At 42.1% G+C, this 16,762-nt stretch overlaps 1 protein-coding gene across 3 annotated transcripts in view; it reads left to right on the forward strand.

The window, feature by feature from the left end:
• Nucleotides 1–13,743, forward strand: part of YEATS2 (YEATS domain containing 2) — a 48,073-nt gene extending 34,330 nt beyond the window's left edge. For all 3 annotated transcript variants that reach the window (XM_035133233.2, XM_035133232.2, XM_035133235.2), the window contains exons 26-32: nt 694–767; nt 2,795–2,874; nt 4,530–4,728; nt 7,868–8,094; nt 8,956–9,030; nt 9,321–9,394; nt 10,339–13,743. In XM_035133233.2, coding sequence (XP_034989124.2) covers nt 694–767; nt 2,795–2,874; nt 4,530–4,728; nt 7,868–8,094; nt 8,956–9,030; nt 9,321–9,394; nt 10,339–10,447 — 838 coding nt within the window. In that variant the 3' untranslated portion in view covers nt 10,448–13,743. The remainder of the gene's footprint in view (nt 1–693; nt 768–2,794; nt 2,875–4,529; nt 4,729–7,867; nt 8,095–8,955; nt 9,031–9,320; nt 9,395–10,338) is intronic.
• The last annotated feature ends 3,019 nt before the right edge of the window (nt 13,744–16,762 follow it).

Below are 16,762 nucleotides of genomic sequence, written 5' to 3' on the forward strand. Positions count from 1 at the left end.
TTTCCTGCTTGGCAGGGGGTTGGACTGGATGGCCCTTGTGGTCTCTTCCAATTCTATGATTCTAAGCCCTGCTGATAAGAAATGAAATTTCTTCAAGTGAAATAGTGGCTCACAATCCAAAAGTTCTAAGACTAGCTATAATGGAACTTATGTGGGCACCAAATGAGTAGGCAGAGTTCTTGCTGGCCAGAATAAAATTCCGGTACTGCCGCTCACTTCACCGAATGGCTTTTGATCCAGTGGAGGCATCAACTAATGTAAGTGACGGTGCAGGAAGAGTCAAGGGGACAGAAGTAGGAAGTGGGAATTGGCAAAAAAAATCCTCCCCTTCCCTTAACATTAGCACATCCTTCCATTGGGTCAAAAGCTGTTCGGCTTGGATTTCACCCTATGCTCTGCAGATGCACACTTGACAGTGCGCTGGTTGCTGCATCAGTTTCATTCTGTCTGCTGGATACAGCACTGAGAGTTGCTTTAATGTGCTTTTGCAAATGGAGCATGGAAACAAGTTAGCTAAACCTTGTATATTTTTCTATAGCTCTCTGCAACAGCTGGATATGTTATGTTAGTCCTTCATGCATTTGAGTTGTGCTAACCAGATGCTTCTTGAGAAGGGCCTGTTTTGGGGCATCTTGTGTGCATGAGTTGACCTAAAAGCAATAATATAAAACGTGCTCTCATGATTTTTTACAGGACAGAGTATTTGGACAACCTCCAGCAACTTTTGACAGCAATAGTAAAGAAAGTGCCATTGATTGCTGAGAGAAGTAAGAACCTTCAGGAAAACACACACACACACACACACACACACACACACACACACACACACACTATTTGCATGCCACCTTTCCATAGTTCAAACCATGTTTGAGGCAGCTTACATCATGAAAAACATCACCTAATTACAAACGTAACAAAAGTAGTCATAATCAATAAATAAAAGATTTAAAAGTACACAACCAAATTGAACAATTTCTTTGCCAGTGAACTATGACCTCTGTGGCCATTTAACTTTGAGATTTCATCATGGGAAAAAGCAAAAGAACTCAAAAGATGTTCTTTGCAAAATATATAGAAATCTGGACAATCTCAGTACTCTGTATAGTTCCAATCTCACTACCCAGCCAGATGGGCAGGGTATAAATGATAAATTATTGTCATTATTATTACTTAACCTTCTCTGCACAAGTTGTGAGTGTTGCAGGCTGCAATCCACTATTCATGTTGTTTAAAATGTTTCTTAATAACTCCTTATTGGAAGATACGAGTGGTAGTGTGCTGAACTCTGACTCGAATTCACACAACAAAAATTCAACTTAAAATCAAAGTTGGGGTGCCACCACAAAAAAGGCCTGCTCCTTTGTGGTAGGATAACATGCCTCTGTTAAATAAGTAATGCCTCTCCAGATTACTAGAGATCTTCTGCAGATGCCCCTCTTGCATACTGCCACCTTCAGGTACTTGGGGTCTCAAGCCATTTAGGGCATTAAAAGTATGCACTGACCCCTTAAATTGGGCTTGGAAGCAAATAGGCAGCCCGAGTAGATCTTTCAGAATAGGTGTCTGAACAGCTCTGGTTGTACTTGAGCAGCTATGTAACGCATTGCAGTATTCCTGCCAGGAGGTTATCAAAGCACGGTTCACCATGACTAGGCTGTCATGGAAATGGTTGCAAGATGACAATGGCATCAGTAATACTCAGAAGGAACTACGAAGTTTCCAAAGCATTTCACATGCATTATCTCGGTAATCCTTAGCCTTACTGACAGACCGGAGATACGTATCTTAGCACTGCTGGTAGCTGTTTGCAGCCATTTGTCAATTTAATCCATCTGTTGCTAATTAAAGTATGCATTGATTGCCTACCTGCAAGCTGCCCATACTGTTAGCACTATTAATGTTTCCCTGGTAACTAACCTTACATGGCTTGAGGGAAGCTTGAAAACAGCAGGAGCAAATGTGCAAAACTAGGCGGCGTAAAGAAAATGTAATGACAGGAGATGCCGTAAATATGTGTAATGCCTCTTTTTTTAAAATGCTGTGTAATTGTGTGGGCCTCCTATTTGGGAAACAATGCTCTTCACCTCTGTTTTGCATTATTCCCCCCCCCCCAAGCCTCTTTTCTGCTCTTATATTTTCTTTTCTGGCATTTATGGGTTCTTTTTACCAGCAGAGTTTCTATACCTTTCCGCAGTGTCGTCGGTTTTTTAACACAATTGGCCTTAAGTGATTTTCTTAGCCTAGTTTAATGGACAAAGGTAATTCCTTATTATGGGTGCTGCTGACCAGTTTTCATTTTTGAGAAATCAGAACTCTTTGTTTCCATTTTCCTCTTTCGTTTCACTTTGTCCTTTGGCTCGCTATAAGATAATACGAACTTAGAAAGTGCTTGTGTTCTATATGCCTCGTAACTAAGGGAGTTTGAGCCTTTTTCTCTGAGGAAAGGCAACAGAAGAATCAGTATTCACTGAGTGGGTTGTCTATTAAGAACGGAAACCCTGAAAGCGATTTGATGCTATTAGAATGTCCTGCTGTGGCAGCCATTTCGCTTACTCTCTGAATCGCTGTTCATTTTGGCGGAACACAGGAGTAAGTGTTTAGATGTGATTGCCACTTATTTTTTAATTCTGAGGCTCAGGAAATGTACTCAACACACACACTTGTACTTTCTCCCTCATGCAAAATGATGTGCATAACAAAATGTTCAGGAATAGCCAGTCACACAATAAATTTAGTTTCATAGCTGTTAAAATTTATATATATATATTTTTGGTGCTTTCTCCCTGCTTTTTAGCTGAAGATGCCAACTCTTATTGTGCCAGTTCTGTGGAACAATATTATAGCTGGAATATTGGAAAACGGAGAGCTGCAGAGGTAAATCTTCTTAATGTGCTCTATAAAAATGAGCTTAAACCCTCAGAGAAATGTCTGGCTGGAAATCTGTGCTTTTGTGGAGCTGATTTTTATTTTTAAAACCTCTTCCAGAAGCCTAGCTTATTATATATATATATATATATATATATATATATATATATATATATATATATATATACATACACACACTCATTTTCTTATTTCTAATATAGTGATATTGGCTTAATAAAATGTAAATAAATTTGAGGCTTCCAGATATTTTTAGCACTAAGTGTGAATCATTGTGTAAATTTCCTATGACTTAATTTGCGTTAACTGTTTTTTTTTTCTGAACTTTAAGTTGGTGTAACCTGCCTGCTGAAGGGTGAATGATGATGGTAATATAAGAAATAGAAACGTGGTTCTTTGAGACTTCTACCGTGTCCTCATTCTGCGATGTCCAAGTTTTGTCTGAATAACCTAGATCATATGGAGTTAGTCAGGAGGCAGCATGGTTTAGTGGTTAAGAGTTTTGGACCAAGAATTGGGAAGACAAGGTTCAGTTTCTCCACGCAGCCATGAAGCTTGCTGCGTTACCTCCACCAGTCATACAGTCTCAGCCTAACCTACTTTGCAGGAATGCTTTGCTCATAAAAGGTGGAGAAACTGTATGTTGCCTTGAACTCATTAGAAGAGGGTGTGTAATAGAAATCGGACACACACACACACACACACGGTTATGTGCCCAAGGAAAGTGGCAAAGACTTGCTAAAAACTTCAGTGGGTCTTGCACTGGGGGGGGGGGGAAATCATGAAAGCTGTAATGAAATGTAAAAACAATGAAATTAAGGACACCTTCACTTTAATTTCCCATTGGAGATTTATTACCATTGTTAAACATACTATGACTAACTTCTTGGCCTATCTCTGGACAGAGGATTTGCTATTCATTTCTTCTTGTTTTGTTTTTTTCCTTATTTGTTCTTCTGTTTCTCTTTCCTGTTTCACAAAACGACCCCTCTGTTGCGCACAGAATCCAGGAAAGTAGGGAGGGCACCCAAACAAGGCACACATTGTCGTCGTCGTCCCCCCCCCAAGATGTAGCAGGCTGCAACAATAGACCCATTTGCCTCTACAAGTAACAAAATAGTTAGAAAGCTTTAGTCTGCAAACAGGGAGGGAAGCTGGGAGCATGATTCATGAAATTGTACAGGAAGGGACTGTGCTATGTGTGTGGCAAGGGGCTGGTGGTGCAAGTTTGTAATGCACAATTAAAGTACCCCTTGTTCTTCGAATCATCTAGAAATACACTAAGAAATCACCATCAACTTTAGTTTACAGATTGAAAATCTAAGGCCATACACTGATCAAGAAATGAACCCGTAACTATTTCTTGGGAATAACATGTAAAATTACCTATTTTCCTAATGCCCTATTTTTCATCATGGATCTGATGAAATGCATTCATGTTTCAAAAGAATTTTGATACAATAACTATATCTGCAGTGCTCTTGGTTGTTGTTTTTCTGCAATGAACTACAATGGATTATTTATTTATTTTTACTAATTTGCCATAATTGGTCCTATTTTAAAGTTGTAAAAGATGGATAAAAACAGTGGGGTTCTTTTGTTCTAAATCTTATCTCTTGTCCTTTCTGGATTTCCCCCCATTATAGTGGCAACGAGCACTGACAATAAGGAAAATTCTCCACGAAATCATAGAGAAACACCCAAAATTTCACAGCATTGCCCCCTTGAAAACAAAGCAGGTTGTAAATTGGTGTCGCTCCCGTGGCTACACACCACCTGACCCGGAAACACTGAGGAATGAAGATTCCATAGAAGATGTGCTGACACAAATAGACAACGAGCCAGGTAAGGAGTCTTATTCCAGAACATCTGTATCTTGGTGGTGATTTAAGAACGCGCCACCTCCAGAATTCCATCTATAAGCCCCTGGTGCCAGTTCAGTTCTGTTCTGTCCATTGCAGTTTGTGCTTTGGGGATCATGCACTAAAGAACCCACCCAATTTAAGAAAATTTGCTCTGATTCGATGCTCCTTTGCTCTTTGTTGGGTTTGGTGAGATTCAAAAGAAACCACAAGGTTTTTCAGGCCATCACCACCATTAGAGGCACAGGAGAAAACGTGGCAGTCCGGAAACCAAGTTGTACCTGATTTTGACAAAGCAAATCTAGAATCCGTGTTGCATGGCATGGTGTATTTATGGTGCACTATTTAACTGTGACGGATTGCCTTTCTGTTATAAGGGGTGGGGAATATTTTCTATTCCAAGGGCCACATTCCCTCCAGGTCAGTCTTCAAGGGGCCACCTTGCCGGCAATGGCAATGGCAAAAACAGGCAGAAAAATTGATGTGATTCTTACCTCTGTGCAGTAAGCTACATTCAAGATATGCAGTGGTAGTTTCTAAACACCCACTTCTCTCCATCCTGCATGCATTATTGGAGTGCATGGACACATTCCAGCCAGGCAAAAGCATGCATGGAGGGTGTAGATAAGGACTTGGGGAGAGGGGATGGCCTGGGAGGAAATCCTGAGAGCTGGATAGAGAAGCTTGAAGTGCCACATTTGACCACCAAGCCTGAGGTTCCCTAGCCCTACTTTATAGACAGAGCATGCTGTTAACTTGCTCATTTGGAAGCTCTTCCAAATTGAGATAGGTTAGGAACTAGCAATAGGAGGGACCCAGGTGGCGCTGTGGGTTAAACCACTGAGCCTAGGCTTGCTGATCAGAAGGTCGGTGGTTCGAATCCCTGTGACGGGGTGAGCTCCCGTTGCTCGGTCCCAGCTCCTGCCAATCTAGCAGTTCGAAAGCACGTCAAAATGCAAGTAGATAAATAGGAACCGCTACAGCGGGAAGGTAAACGGCGTTTCCGTGTGCTGCTCTGGTTCGCCAGAAGCGGCTTTGTCATGCTGGCCACATGACCTGGAAGCTATACGCCGGCTCCCTTTGCCAATAATGCGAGATCCCAGAGTCGGTCATGACTGGACCTAATGGTCAAGGGTCCCTTTACCCTTTACCTAGGAGCTAGCAAACGTCGTTTTGCAAAATCCATAATTGATTTTGGAAACAGAATTGCTGCCCTCCCTTACTTTTCCAATCTCTCTCTCCTGAAAGTTTCAATTCCATTTGGCAGACATAATTCAGAAGCATTCTATTACTACTAAATGACTTCTATTGAAAGTTGATATTTTCTACACTCTTCCCAGAATGGCGGGTGCTTGCTTGTTGGGAAAGAGTGGGTTGGGTTTTAAGTGGCAGCGAGATTGGGGATTAAAGCAGGAATAGGCAGAAGGAATGATTCAGCATCTGTTTATTCATTCTGCAATGCAGAAGATGTTTCCGGGTTTTTCTATCCAAAACTTGAAACTGCAGAAATAGAAGCCAAAAATCAGATTTTACTGGAAAGCACTTGACGTAGTATTAAAAACGAGGACATGGAAAGGGAGGAAGGGAGGGGAGGGGTGGGTTTAGGTTTCTGCTGACCATCCCTGGCTTCCTGATATATGTGGATCTAGAACGTGTTCTGTAGGGAACGTCACATCAAGAAAGACTGCAGTCAAGCCTGCAGTGGACTAACACAAAAGGAGGCAGCATGCCTCTGTGGCCCAGTTCTTGCTATATGCACGACTCACTCTGATGTGGATTCCTGGAGTGTGTTTCTGTTGGTCTATAGAACTTCACAAATGTACCCTTGTAACCATTTTAAAGAGCTTGAAAAGGAAGTGCTTTCTCTTGGTGAGAGTGGGCCAGTTTCTCTCCGTTGTCTACACTGGTTCCACCTTGTGCTCTACCAGGGGAGGTGATGAGAGAATGAGAGCAGGACATTCTTTCTGTGCATCTGCCATGTGTTTGCTTTATGGGTAACTTTCCTATGGGCTACTGCAGAGAAAAGCTCTAGACTTGCACATCTGACCCCATAGGCATCTATATTGTTTCGGAGAAGAGCGAAAATAAGAGAGGTGGTCTCGCTTTCCTTCTGTCCATAACATGTGATCAAATTTGTAAAGTTAGTGCCCGGTTCTAAATTAATGTGTTGCAAGTGGAAGCATTTTCTTTTCCCCTTTGTTGCTACCCTTGGACCCAGATACCGGGGGGGGGGGGGCAGGGCACCTCCTTTTCACTTTGAAAATATTTCTTTCTTGTTTGGAACATTGATTCTAAAAATCATTTGCCTTAGGGCTAAAAACTGTCATTCTGTAACCTCTTAATTTGGGCCTGGAAAGCAATGGGCAGCCAATGCAGAGTGCTGTCTTTGGCCCTTTAACCTCCTATGCAGTTTGAGGCCAAGATGCCTGAAGGACTGCCTGCACTTATATTAGCCTGCTAAGGTTTACAGTCGGCTACTAAAAGGCCATAGGTTCCCCATTCCTAGACAAAGACCTGTGATAGGACTGGAGCCAAGTACCCCACTCCTCTTCTCCAGAGCAGTTTTGCACTTGTTAGTAAAAGGCTCTTGAAATGTTGATGCCCACTGCGTATGAGTTGCTTTTTAAAGCTTCCTCCTTCGTCACAGTAATATCTATAAACAAATATTCTTATGTTTACTGAACAGTGTGTTTCCTCACTCCAGTTCTAAAGTCAACAGCTCTGACTTGCATTATTTTTGTGTTTTTTTACAAGGAGGGCAGTGAAATAGGCACATTTATTCCAATAAGACTAAAGCTTGACAGTGTGGATGCAAACCTGTAATGTTTACCCAGCTGCTGTGGGACTGGAGTCAGATTGCGTTAAGAAATGTCAGTCCATCTACAGCATCAGTCTCTCTATTTTTATGGGCTCCTTTTCAGGCATAACGATGATGGCAACTTGAGATGGCAGGATGTTGTCACTGGAAACCATGTTCTGGTGTTGGGCGGTAGCAATTAGGGCTTTTTCCTCCTTGCAGTTCAGCACAAACTCTGAATGCCTTTTAGTTGCACCCATCTGTCACTAGATGCAGATCTGTTTGTAAATCCTCTTTCTGTCTTCCCAATTGCTTCTTGGGAAAGAATGCTCATCTTCTTACACCACTGGGGAAGAACTGTGTCGAAAGCTGGAAGAGCTGGAGCGGTTCCTCAAGCAAGAGCCAGACAATGACGAGGAAATAGACATTATCAACGTTGCTGAGCCTCTGAAAATAAACATTAAAAAGGAACCAGAGGAGAAGCAAGAGGAAGCAAAGTTCTACTTGGCACCCCAACCTACATCAGAGTTTGTGCGTGAGACAGTGGAGCAGGTACAGAGAGAAATGCTCTTCATAGCTAGTTGAAGAATTATTCAGTGCCTCAAGCTCTTGACAGTACTGTATAATACATTTGTCCTGTGATACAATGGATGCTCGGGTTGCGAACGTGATCCGTGCGGGAGGCACGTTTGCAACCCGCAGCATTCGCAACTAACCCGCGTCTGCGCACACACAGGTTGTGATTCGGCGTTTCCGCACATGCGCAAAGCGCAATTTAGTGCTTCTGCGCATGCGCGTGCACCGAAACCCGGAAGTAACCCATTCTGGTACTTCCGGGTTCGGCGCGGAGTGCAACCCGAAAAAACACAACCTGAAGCGGCTGTAACCTGAGGTATGACTGTACTTGCAAGCTGTGTTGACTTTTTCTTTACAAGGCTGGTTGGAGCTTGCTGGTACTCCTAGACTGCCTGTAGTGTCTCGTTCTGGGTTTAATCCCCACCCTCAATTTGCCTACAGCAGCTTTCCTCAGTCTGGTGTCCTCCCCATGCTTGTCTGTTTTGCTGGCTGGAGATGATGGGAGCTGTAGCCTGAAACATCAGGAAGAGGCTCTAGGTTGAGGAAGACTAACTTAAACTGATAACAAGAATCCCAGGACCTGATGTGGAGATGGTGACGTTTAGCCCATAGCAGAAAGAGAACGGGGCTCAACACAGAATGGGCAGGCCCAACTGGGGGATCCAGAAATTTTCCTGTGATGTGTCTGCCACATATCTCCCCCACCCCTCCATGCCAGCAAGTAGTTCTGTCAGATTGTCAGAATCCCATATTAACAGAATGTTTTGGTCCTATTTGTCTGCTCCTTTGTTTAGTAGTCAAGAGCAGTAACCTTTTATTCACCCTCTCATTTTATAGATAGGAATTTCCTTTCAGCCCGTAGAGCTGCACAAGAACGTCTATGCGTCCGTAATAGAAGATATGATTTTAAAGGTAAACTGTTATAAAACTTTCTGTCATTCAACAGTGTGACATCTGAGTCATAGCTTATTGAGTGAAATGCAGAAAATTTAAGTTGTGGCTTATATGAGACCGCATGTCCCAATCCTGTTTTATATATATTTATATACCAGTAGGTATGGTGTTGACAAGTTAAACAAACACATCTTTCTTTGTAAATTTGTGCATGGTGATGTGTCGATTTTATAAGACATGGTTTGCGATGATTAAAAGCATTTCTTAACTGTTTATGTTCTCTATCCTTGAAACCCTCTTTATAACAGGCCACAGAGCAGCTGGCAAGTGATATACTAAGAGAAGCTTTGGCAGTTGGTTACCAAGCAGCACCTCACAGCAGGTATACTTGCTTAGGTTTTACTTCTCCTGTGTAACTTGTGTGGCATTTGTGCATTAGACAGAATCTGTGTTTACTTTGAGGACCATAAATTTAAATTGGTTCAGAACTAAGAGGCACCAGAGGTCTCCAAATCACTCACAGACAGTGATAAGACATGGTTCCGTGTCTTCTGGTTGATATTCTGTGTGCCCCCCAAAATCCACTGCAATCCTAGATTTCTCAAGGTATTTTCTCTAGGCAACAATCATTTCTCTACCAGGGAAGAGAGAAAAACAGCTTCAAAATGGGCCAGGGAATCCTGATTCTAGAGAGATGTGCACTGGGGAATATGCAAAAATGGCTTCTCTTTTCCATTGTCTTTAGGAGGAACTTCCTGAGTTATTTTAAAGCCATTTTTGCATCTTCCTTTGAGCTTGTGTGACACTCTCTAGTCTAGCACTTATCAGCCACAGCTCTGATTTGTTAAAAACCACTGAAAGGAGGGATTATCTCACAAAGCAATTGCTTCAAATGGAGCCTCACATTTTGTTTGTAACTTTTGTTCTTAAAGGGCTTCAGGATATTACTATTTTAAAAATGAAAGTTCAGAGTCTGGGCAGGCCCTGATAATAGTAAGAAATTAAAATTTGTTCACGGTACAAATCCAGGGCCATCTTAAGCATATTGGGCGGGCAGGCGCCGTGGTGCAAAGATTGCTCCGGCGCGCCCCCCGGCCCCGCCCCGTTTCCCGCTGCAGCGGGCGGGCACAGCGGCACCCCCCTGGCAGCCCAGCGCCCTGCGCCACCCAGCCTTGCCTTAGAGCCGGCCCTGTACAAATCAATACCAGTTTATAGCTGCATTTTTATTTGCACTTGTGGGTTTTGTTGTTGTTTGCTTAACCAGGTGCTTAGATGGAGGCTTGAGGACTAACATTCCATTGATATATTCTCCCTTCTCCCTGCCAGGACTCCAAGAGAGATTACCGTGATGAATATTCACCAAGCCATCTGTAACATTCCCTTTCTGGACTTCCTCACAAACAAGCATATGGGCATATTGAGTGACGAACAGTGATCTGGCTGGAAATCAACATGAACAGCAGAATAAAGATCTTGGCACAATCCCATTGTGTTCAAATAAATATATATTTTAGTGTTTGGACTAGGCTACCTTGGATACTACAAATTAGTGTTTCAAAAAAAATTAAAAAGAGAAAAATCTTTTAAAAAAAAGACCTGTTCCAAATTATCTGCCTAATTTCATTAGCGGTTGCTCCTAGGTGAGCTACCTGTGAAAATTATGATAGCACATTAGATCATGGCCTAGACTGCTGGACTCCTGCTTTAGCAAGGAAATGATTCATTGCATAGGGCTAAGTTAGTGTAATTCAGAAATAAATGCAAGCTTCCTATTCTCTTTGGAGAATAGCTTCCTCTGACATTGGTGGTTAATTGTAATGATGGTGGTTAATTGTAATGATGGTTACCGGAAACAAGCCAAATTCAACCTATAGTTCATGAAGCTGGCTTGTTTTCACTTGCCATCAGTTGGACAATATGTTAAACTCTGGTTAGTCTAGGACAGAAGCAAAAGCTTCTGATATCCTTGCTGTTGCATCAGAGGAAGGGAAGCATACAAGCCCCACGAGAGTCTTGCTCTTGTAACATTAGACCAGGCTTCCTCAACCTTGGCCCTCTAGGTGTTTTTGGCCTACAACTCCCATGATCCCTAGCTAGCAGGACCAGTGGTCAAGGATGATGGGAATTGTAGTCTCAAAACATCTGGAGGGCCGAAGTCAAGGAAGCCAGCATTAGACCAGTGTTTCCCAACCTTGTGCCTCCAGATGTTTTGAGACTACAATTCCCATCATCCCTAGCTAGCAAGACCTGTGGTCAGGAATGATGGGAATTGTAGTCCGAAAACAGCTGGAGGCACAAGGTTGGGAAACACTGCATTAGACCATGACTGAGCATTACATACCAATACAACCAATGAGTGGCTTAGGTGTATAAAAAGGCAGCAAATTCTGTTATGGTGTAAGATGACATAATAAAACATGGTAAGAATTCGTCTAGGCTAGGTTGAAAGCTTGTCCAAGTTGACAAATATTGGCTCTCAAAAGGAAGTTGTTGCCAACCCTCAAATCACATGCCTAATTTTTCATCTATACTGCGAAAATAATATTCTGTCTCCCCTCCCCCCCAATGGACCACAATTGGATCCTTTACTTGACCAATAAAAAAAAGTTAAGCTATAGCACACTGAGCTTTCCTCTAATTTTTTGCTGAGTCAGTTCAAATCTTACTTTATTTTCTGATTTTAAAATCTTAAATTGTGAGGAGCCATTTGTTTGAATTCCAGATAATAGGAATTGTTTAGCCCACACTAAAGTATGTAATTGGAATGTAATACCTTGGCTCAGAGAATACTTTCTCCAAAATTTGTTGGTTTTCATGTATGTGGCTCTTAGAATATTAAGGCACTAGGAAGTACAGTTTTAAAAAGATTTTTTTTAATGTAAAAAAATCAGTCCATTTGGTGACCTAGATACAGTCCATGTGTGGCTTCCTTCTCGTGATCTTTACTGAAAACATGCAGTGCCCTGCCGGACACTTCTCCAACATTTTACTGACCACACTGAACAATCCAAATTATCAAAGGGGAGATAAATTTCAATGAAATTAACCTGGGTAGAGTGCAGAGTTTTTATTGTGCTCAGCATACTTTCAAGGTGGCTATACAGTGTTTGTAGGGGACGTGGGTGGTGCTGTGGTCTAAACCAGGCATCCCCAAACTTCAGCCCTCCAGATGTTTTGGACTACTATTCCCATCTTCCCTGACCACTGGTCCTGTTAGCTAGGGATCATGGGAGTTGTAGGCCAAAACATCTTGAGGGCCGCAGTTTGGGGATGCCTGATCTAAACCACTGAGCCTCAGGCTTGCTGATCGGAAAGTCAGGGGTTCAAATTTGCACGACAGGGTGAGCTCCCGTTGCTCTGCCCCAGCTTTTGCCAACCTAGCAGTTCGAAAGCAAAGCAGTGCAAATAGGTACCTCTGTGGCAGGAAGGTAAATGGCGTTTCTATGTGCTTTGGTTTCCATCATGGTGTCCCATTGTGCCAGAAGCAGTTTAGTCATGCTGGCCACATGACCTGAAAAGCTGTCTGTGGACAAATGCCAGCTCCCTCAGCCTGAAGCGAGATGAGCACCGCAACCCCATACTCACCTTTGACTGGATTTAACTGTCCAGGGGTCCTTTACCGTTTTCTTTTTAGGGTGTTTCAGCATTGTTTTCTTTCATTCTGTAAGTCATTCTGCAACCTTCCTGGATGCCCACACATCCTGAAAAACCCATAACCTTCCGAAGCTGTGCAGAAGACAGCAATGCTGAATACCAGGTGCCTGGCCTGCTGTTCAGGAGGGGGGAGGTTGGGGGGGGTGTAAGCTGGGTCTCTCAATGCAACAAAGTTTTTGGGTGGTTAAAAAAAAGATTTCAGTAACAAAATGTGATCAGCATGTGCACCAATCTTAGAAGCTCAGTAGCACACATCCTGGCTTCTCACACTTCAATTAAAACTCAGGGGAAGATAGGAGATATCACAAAGCTATCCCACTGGACATTTTGAGATTTGGAATTGCAGGCAGTTAGGGAGGCTATAGAGTATTGCAAAAAAGTTTTAACGGGAAGCGGGAAATACCAACATACACCCGCTGCTCAGCTGCCTCAAACAATAAGGTAAGCTAAAAATAAACCCACACAGTATAAAGAAATTCTAAAGCACCCTGAGAAAGTGGCAGAAAAACAGACACCTGTTTGCCAGGTGGAGAGAACTTTGAGGGCATGTTTCGGCATGAAAACCCTTAACCTCGCTGTCAGGCTTGTTGACATTTAACTAGTCCACTCACAGGCCAGCAGCAAAAAGTACTAACATCTATCAGTAGATGACTTGTAGGTGAACAATCTGAAAATAGAGCAAGAACACTGAAACCAATATTAATCAACCTAACAAAGAAAGGCTGTTGTATTGAGATAGCAAAGGAGCTGTTTCTCGGTGGAAAGGGGGGGGGATCTGCCCCATCCAAAGTTCAGCATGCTTCAAGTGATTTTTAAATTTATTTTGGGCAAACTTCCTTCATTGGGAAATGAAAATGGTGCCCAGCAGTTACTCTAGGCTGGTTCGGTAATGGTGAAGTAATAATGCTGCTTCCACACACCCAGATTGCTTTTGCTAAACCAAAGTGAATGCTTTCAAATGTGTTGAAGGCTACCATTGTCCAAAACGGTCCTTGGCTTAAATTCTTTGCTTTGCCTGTATTATAATGTATAATTGTGTAATATACATTTACAATAAATTTTCTTTATTAAACATGATGGGGCTGGACTCTACTACTTTTTTCATGCTCCAAGCCTATGTTGCTTTCCTATACATCTGCAATTCAGAAGAGTCAGGAGGTGAGTGGCAGCTGCCGTGTCAATGCCCACCAGTCCTACTAAATTGACTACTTTTTGTACTTTAGGAATGGGGAATTGTGGCCTCCATATGCAGAGGCTCCCAGACTCCATCATCCCCAGGCAACCTCTGCTAAAGGTCAGGAAGGATGGGAGTTGTAGTCAAGCCACATCTTGAGGGCCATAGGTTACCCATTCCTGCTATGCTCCCTTCTCAGGTGAATCGGTTTTTTTCCCTTGGAGAACGCTGTTCAACAACAGTTGCATAGCAGTCTAAACTTCCATAAGGACTACAGAATACACTTGCAGAACCAGCTACCATAAAGATGGAACCACATAAATACAGATGTTTACTTTTGTTGCCTGAAAAGCACAGTATCATTGTCTAAAGCTACTTCTCCCCCAAAAAACTATTGGAACAGGGACCAAGATGAAGAGTTAATTTTTACTTACCTGATGCTTATCTTCCAAAATTTCAGAGATTAAAATGAGAGGCAACTGTAATATCCCAGTCCTACCTCACATACCCATATGCTGAGGGGTGTGGAGCTACTGTACTTGAATTTTTTTGCCCTTCACTCTTACGAACACAAAAACTTAGAAAAACCTTGGTTGAGTGCTTCTCTGCTGTATGTCCCACCAAGACTCCAAAGAAACATTATTGTGGTAGTTCTCCTGACAAAATTTCAATGTCCAGGTTGTGTTCCCTTAACAATATTCAATCTTAATTACCAAGCTCTATGGACGATTCTCCCAAAATCCCTGTGTCCCTTGACTGAGAATATAATAATACAGCCTGTTTCTTTCTCTCTAGCTTTAAATAAATATCTAGGCCTTGAATAAAAGGATGCCCCTCTCTTCCCTTTAAATTGTAGTCTTTCTCAAACAAGCCCACCTTTTGAATAAAGTCAATAAGACAAAGAAGTCAATTGTCATACTGATGAATAACAGCGAGGCTTGCAGGATGCATGTTGCCACAGCAACCAATTGCCAGTAAAATGGAGAGCTAAGGAAAGTTATATTGACAGAAGAATTATAGGACTGCTTTACACATTGAAAATAGTATGAAACACTCAAGTGCAGCAGCATGTTAGGATTTCATTTCATCTTATATGCAAGTGTGCTGCTGTGATGGGCTATATATATATATACTTCTATACTGCAAAATACACAGCTGTTCAGCCACTACCGATGCACAGAACTAGATGGAAATAGCATCATCTGTGAAGAGACCCCACCCCAATCCTTAAACAGAGGTGGATTCCTCCTCCTTAATCCTTGCCAGAATACCTGCCATTTACTGAAGCAAAAAGTACCTGCGGCTGCTTAATCCTTCTACTTTTCTTTCAAAGAAAGGGGCATTTTTTTTTATCAGAATACAGGAAACACTTGTGTATCTGCAAAGGCAGCTTCCTACAATAGTTTATAACATCCTGCATAAGGCTGGGAAACAATACTGCAATGTGTTCATAGCGTAGGAAGTGACTTTATGGAAAATAATCCCCCTCTTTCCCGCTGCACTACCACACACAATAGTGCCGCTCAGTTGAGCCCAAGTATATATAAACTGCAATGCATCCCATACAGTAAAGAGCACTGCCCTGATCTAATGTGAGAGAGCTGTGACCAGAAAGGGGTTTATTTTGTGAATCTGTTCTACCAGGACCACAAATGTTGTTCTAGGTGTGGGGCACCAAGCATGTATGTGCAATGCTCTTACACACCTAGAGACCATCCAACAGGATCAGAACTATCAGCTCTCTCCATGCACAGATCACCTGCTATGTGGGGAGATGAGGAACAGATTCAGGCACTGAATCAAGGCACTCCCTAGGGCTGGCCATATTTTAGGTTGGGGGGTGGGGGAGAACAGTGGAATTCAACCAGTGCAGATCTCAGCAACACTCTTGGTTCCCTAAAGCAGATAATAGATTACAAATGTTATTCCTCCTCGGTATACATGCAAACCATCGAAACGTTTTAGTACTCCAAACAGTTTCCATTAAACTGAAGACTGAAAAAGAACCTGTAGCCAAAATACATTTTTATTAAATTATCTTTAACTCCATAAAATACAAACTTCATGTATAGCTGCTTTGTTGTCATCTTTTTTTTCCTTTTAAGAAATCTTATTAAATTAAAAGGAAGAAACCAAATAGGCAGTGTGGTTTTCTTTTGTCTGTTTAGTAAAAGTCTGAATTGCAAATAACTGAACCAGTTAAAAGTCAACTGCTTAAATATATCAGAAATCGTCAAGCAGAATAAACAGGTTTTTGCTCAGAAACATTCAACATGCAACAAAGAATACTTTAACTATGTTCCTGAAAAACCATGATTCTTATCCCCAATCCCTTCCCCAAATTCTTTCTGTGTGTGCTTACATTAGATGTAGGGCCATCTGTCAAATGGTCCCTGTATGAAATCTGATTGATTAGACAAGCACCCACTTATGAAATAGATGAAGAATGAGTTCCAAAAGCAGTTTGTGATATGGCATGATGTACGAAGGAAAAATGAAATGAAATAAAAACTCCTTTTGGGCATACCCAAGCCTTTGAAGGTGACTAAAGTAACTCTGGATCCTGGCTGACTGATGAAATCCTGTTAGGCACATCTACATCCCACTGACACCAGTAGAGGGTGAGCGGACTGTCATCTCTTTTTCTTTTATAATAACTGGGAGTTTGGGACACCCAGTTTTCTCAGGATTATACCCAATATGGTTCTTGCTTAGCCACTTATGAACAAACTGAATATTTATGTTATCAAGAACTTCTTAATTCGAATGGACAAATGTCAAATTCGAGTGCCCCAGTGCAAAGCTCCCACGACTCCAATACAAACACATACATGTACTGTATAATTGGAGTAAGGGCCTTGGGGCCTCCCAGAGATCAAGTATTGCTTTTGGTTTTTTTTCCAGAGCCCGCCAATACTAGTC

The sequence above is a fragment of the Zootoca vivipara genome, chromosome 5, assembly GCF_963506605.1.
Source record: "Zootoca vivipara chromosome 5, rZooViv1.1, whole genome shotgun sequence".
Lineage (NCBI taxonomy): Eukaryota > Metazoa > Chordata > Lepidosauria > Squamata > Lacertidae > Zootoca > Zootoca vivipara.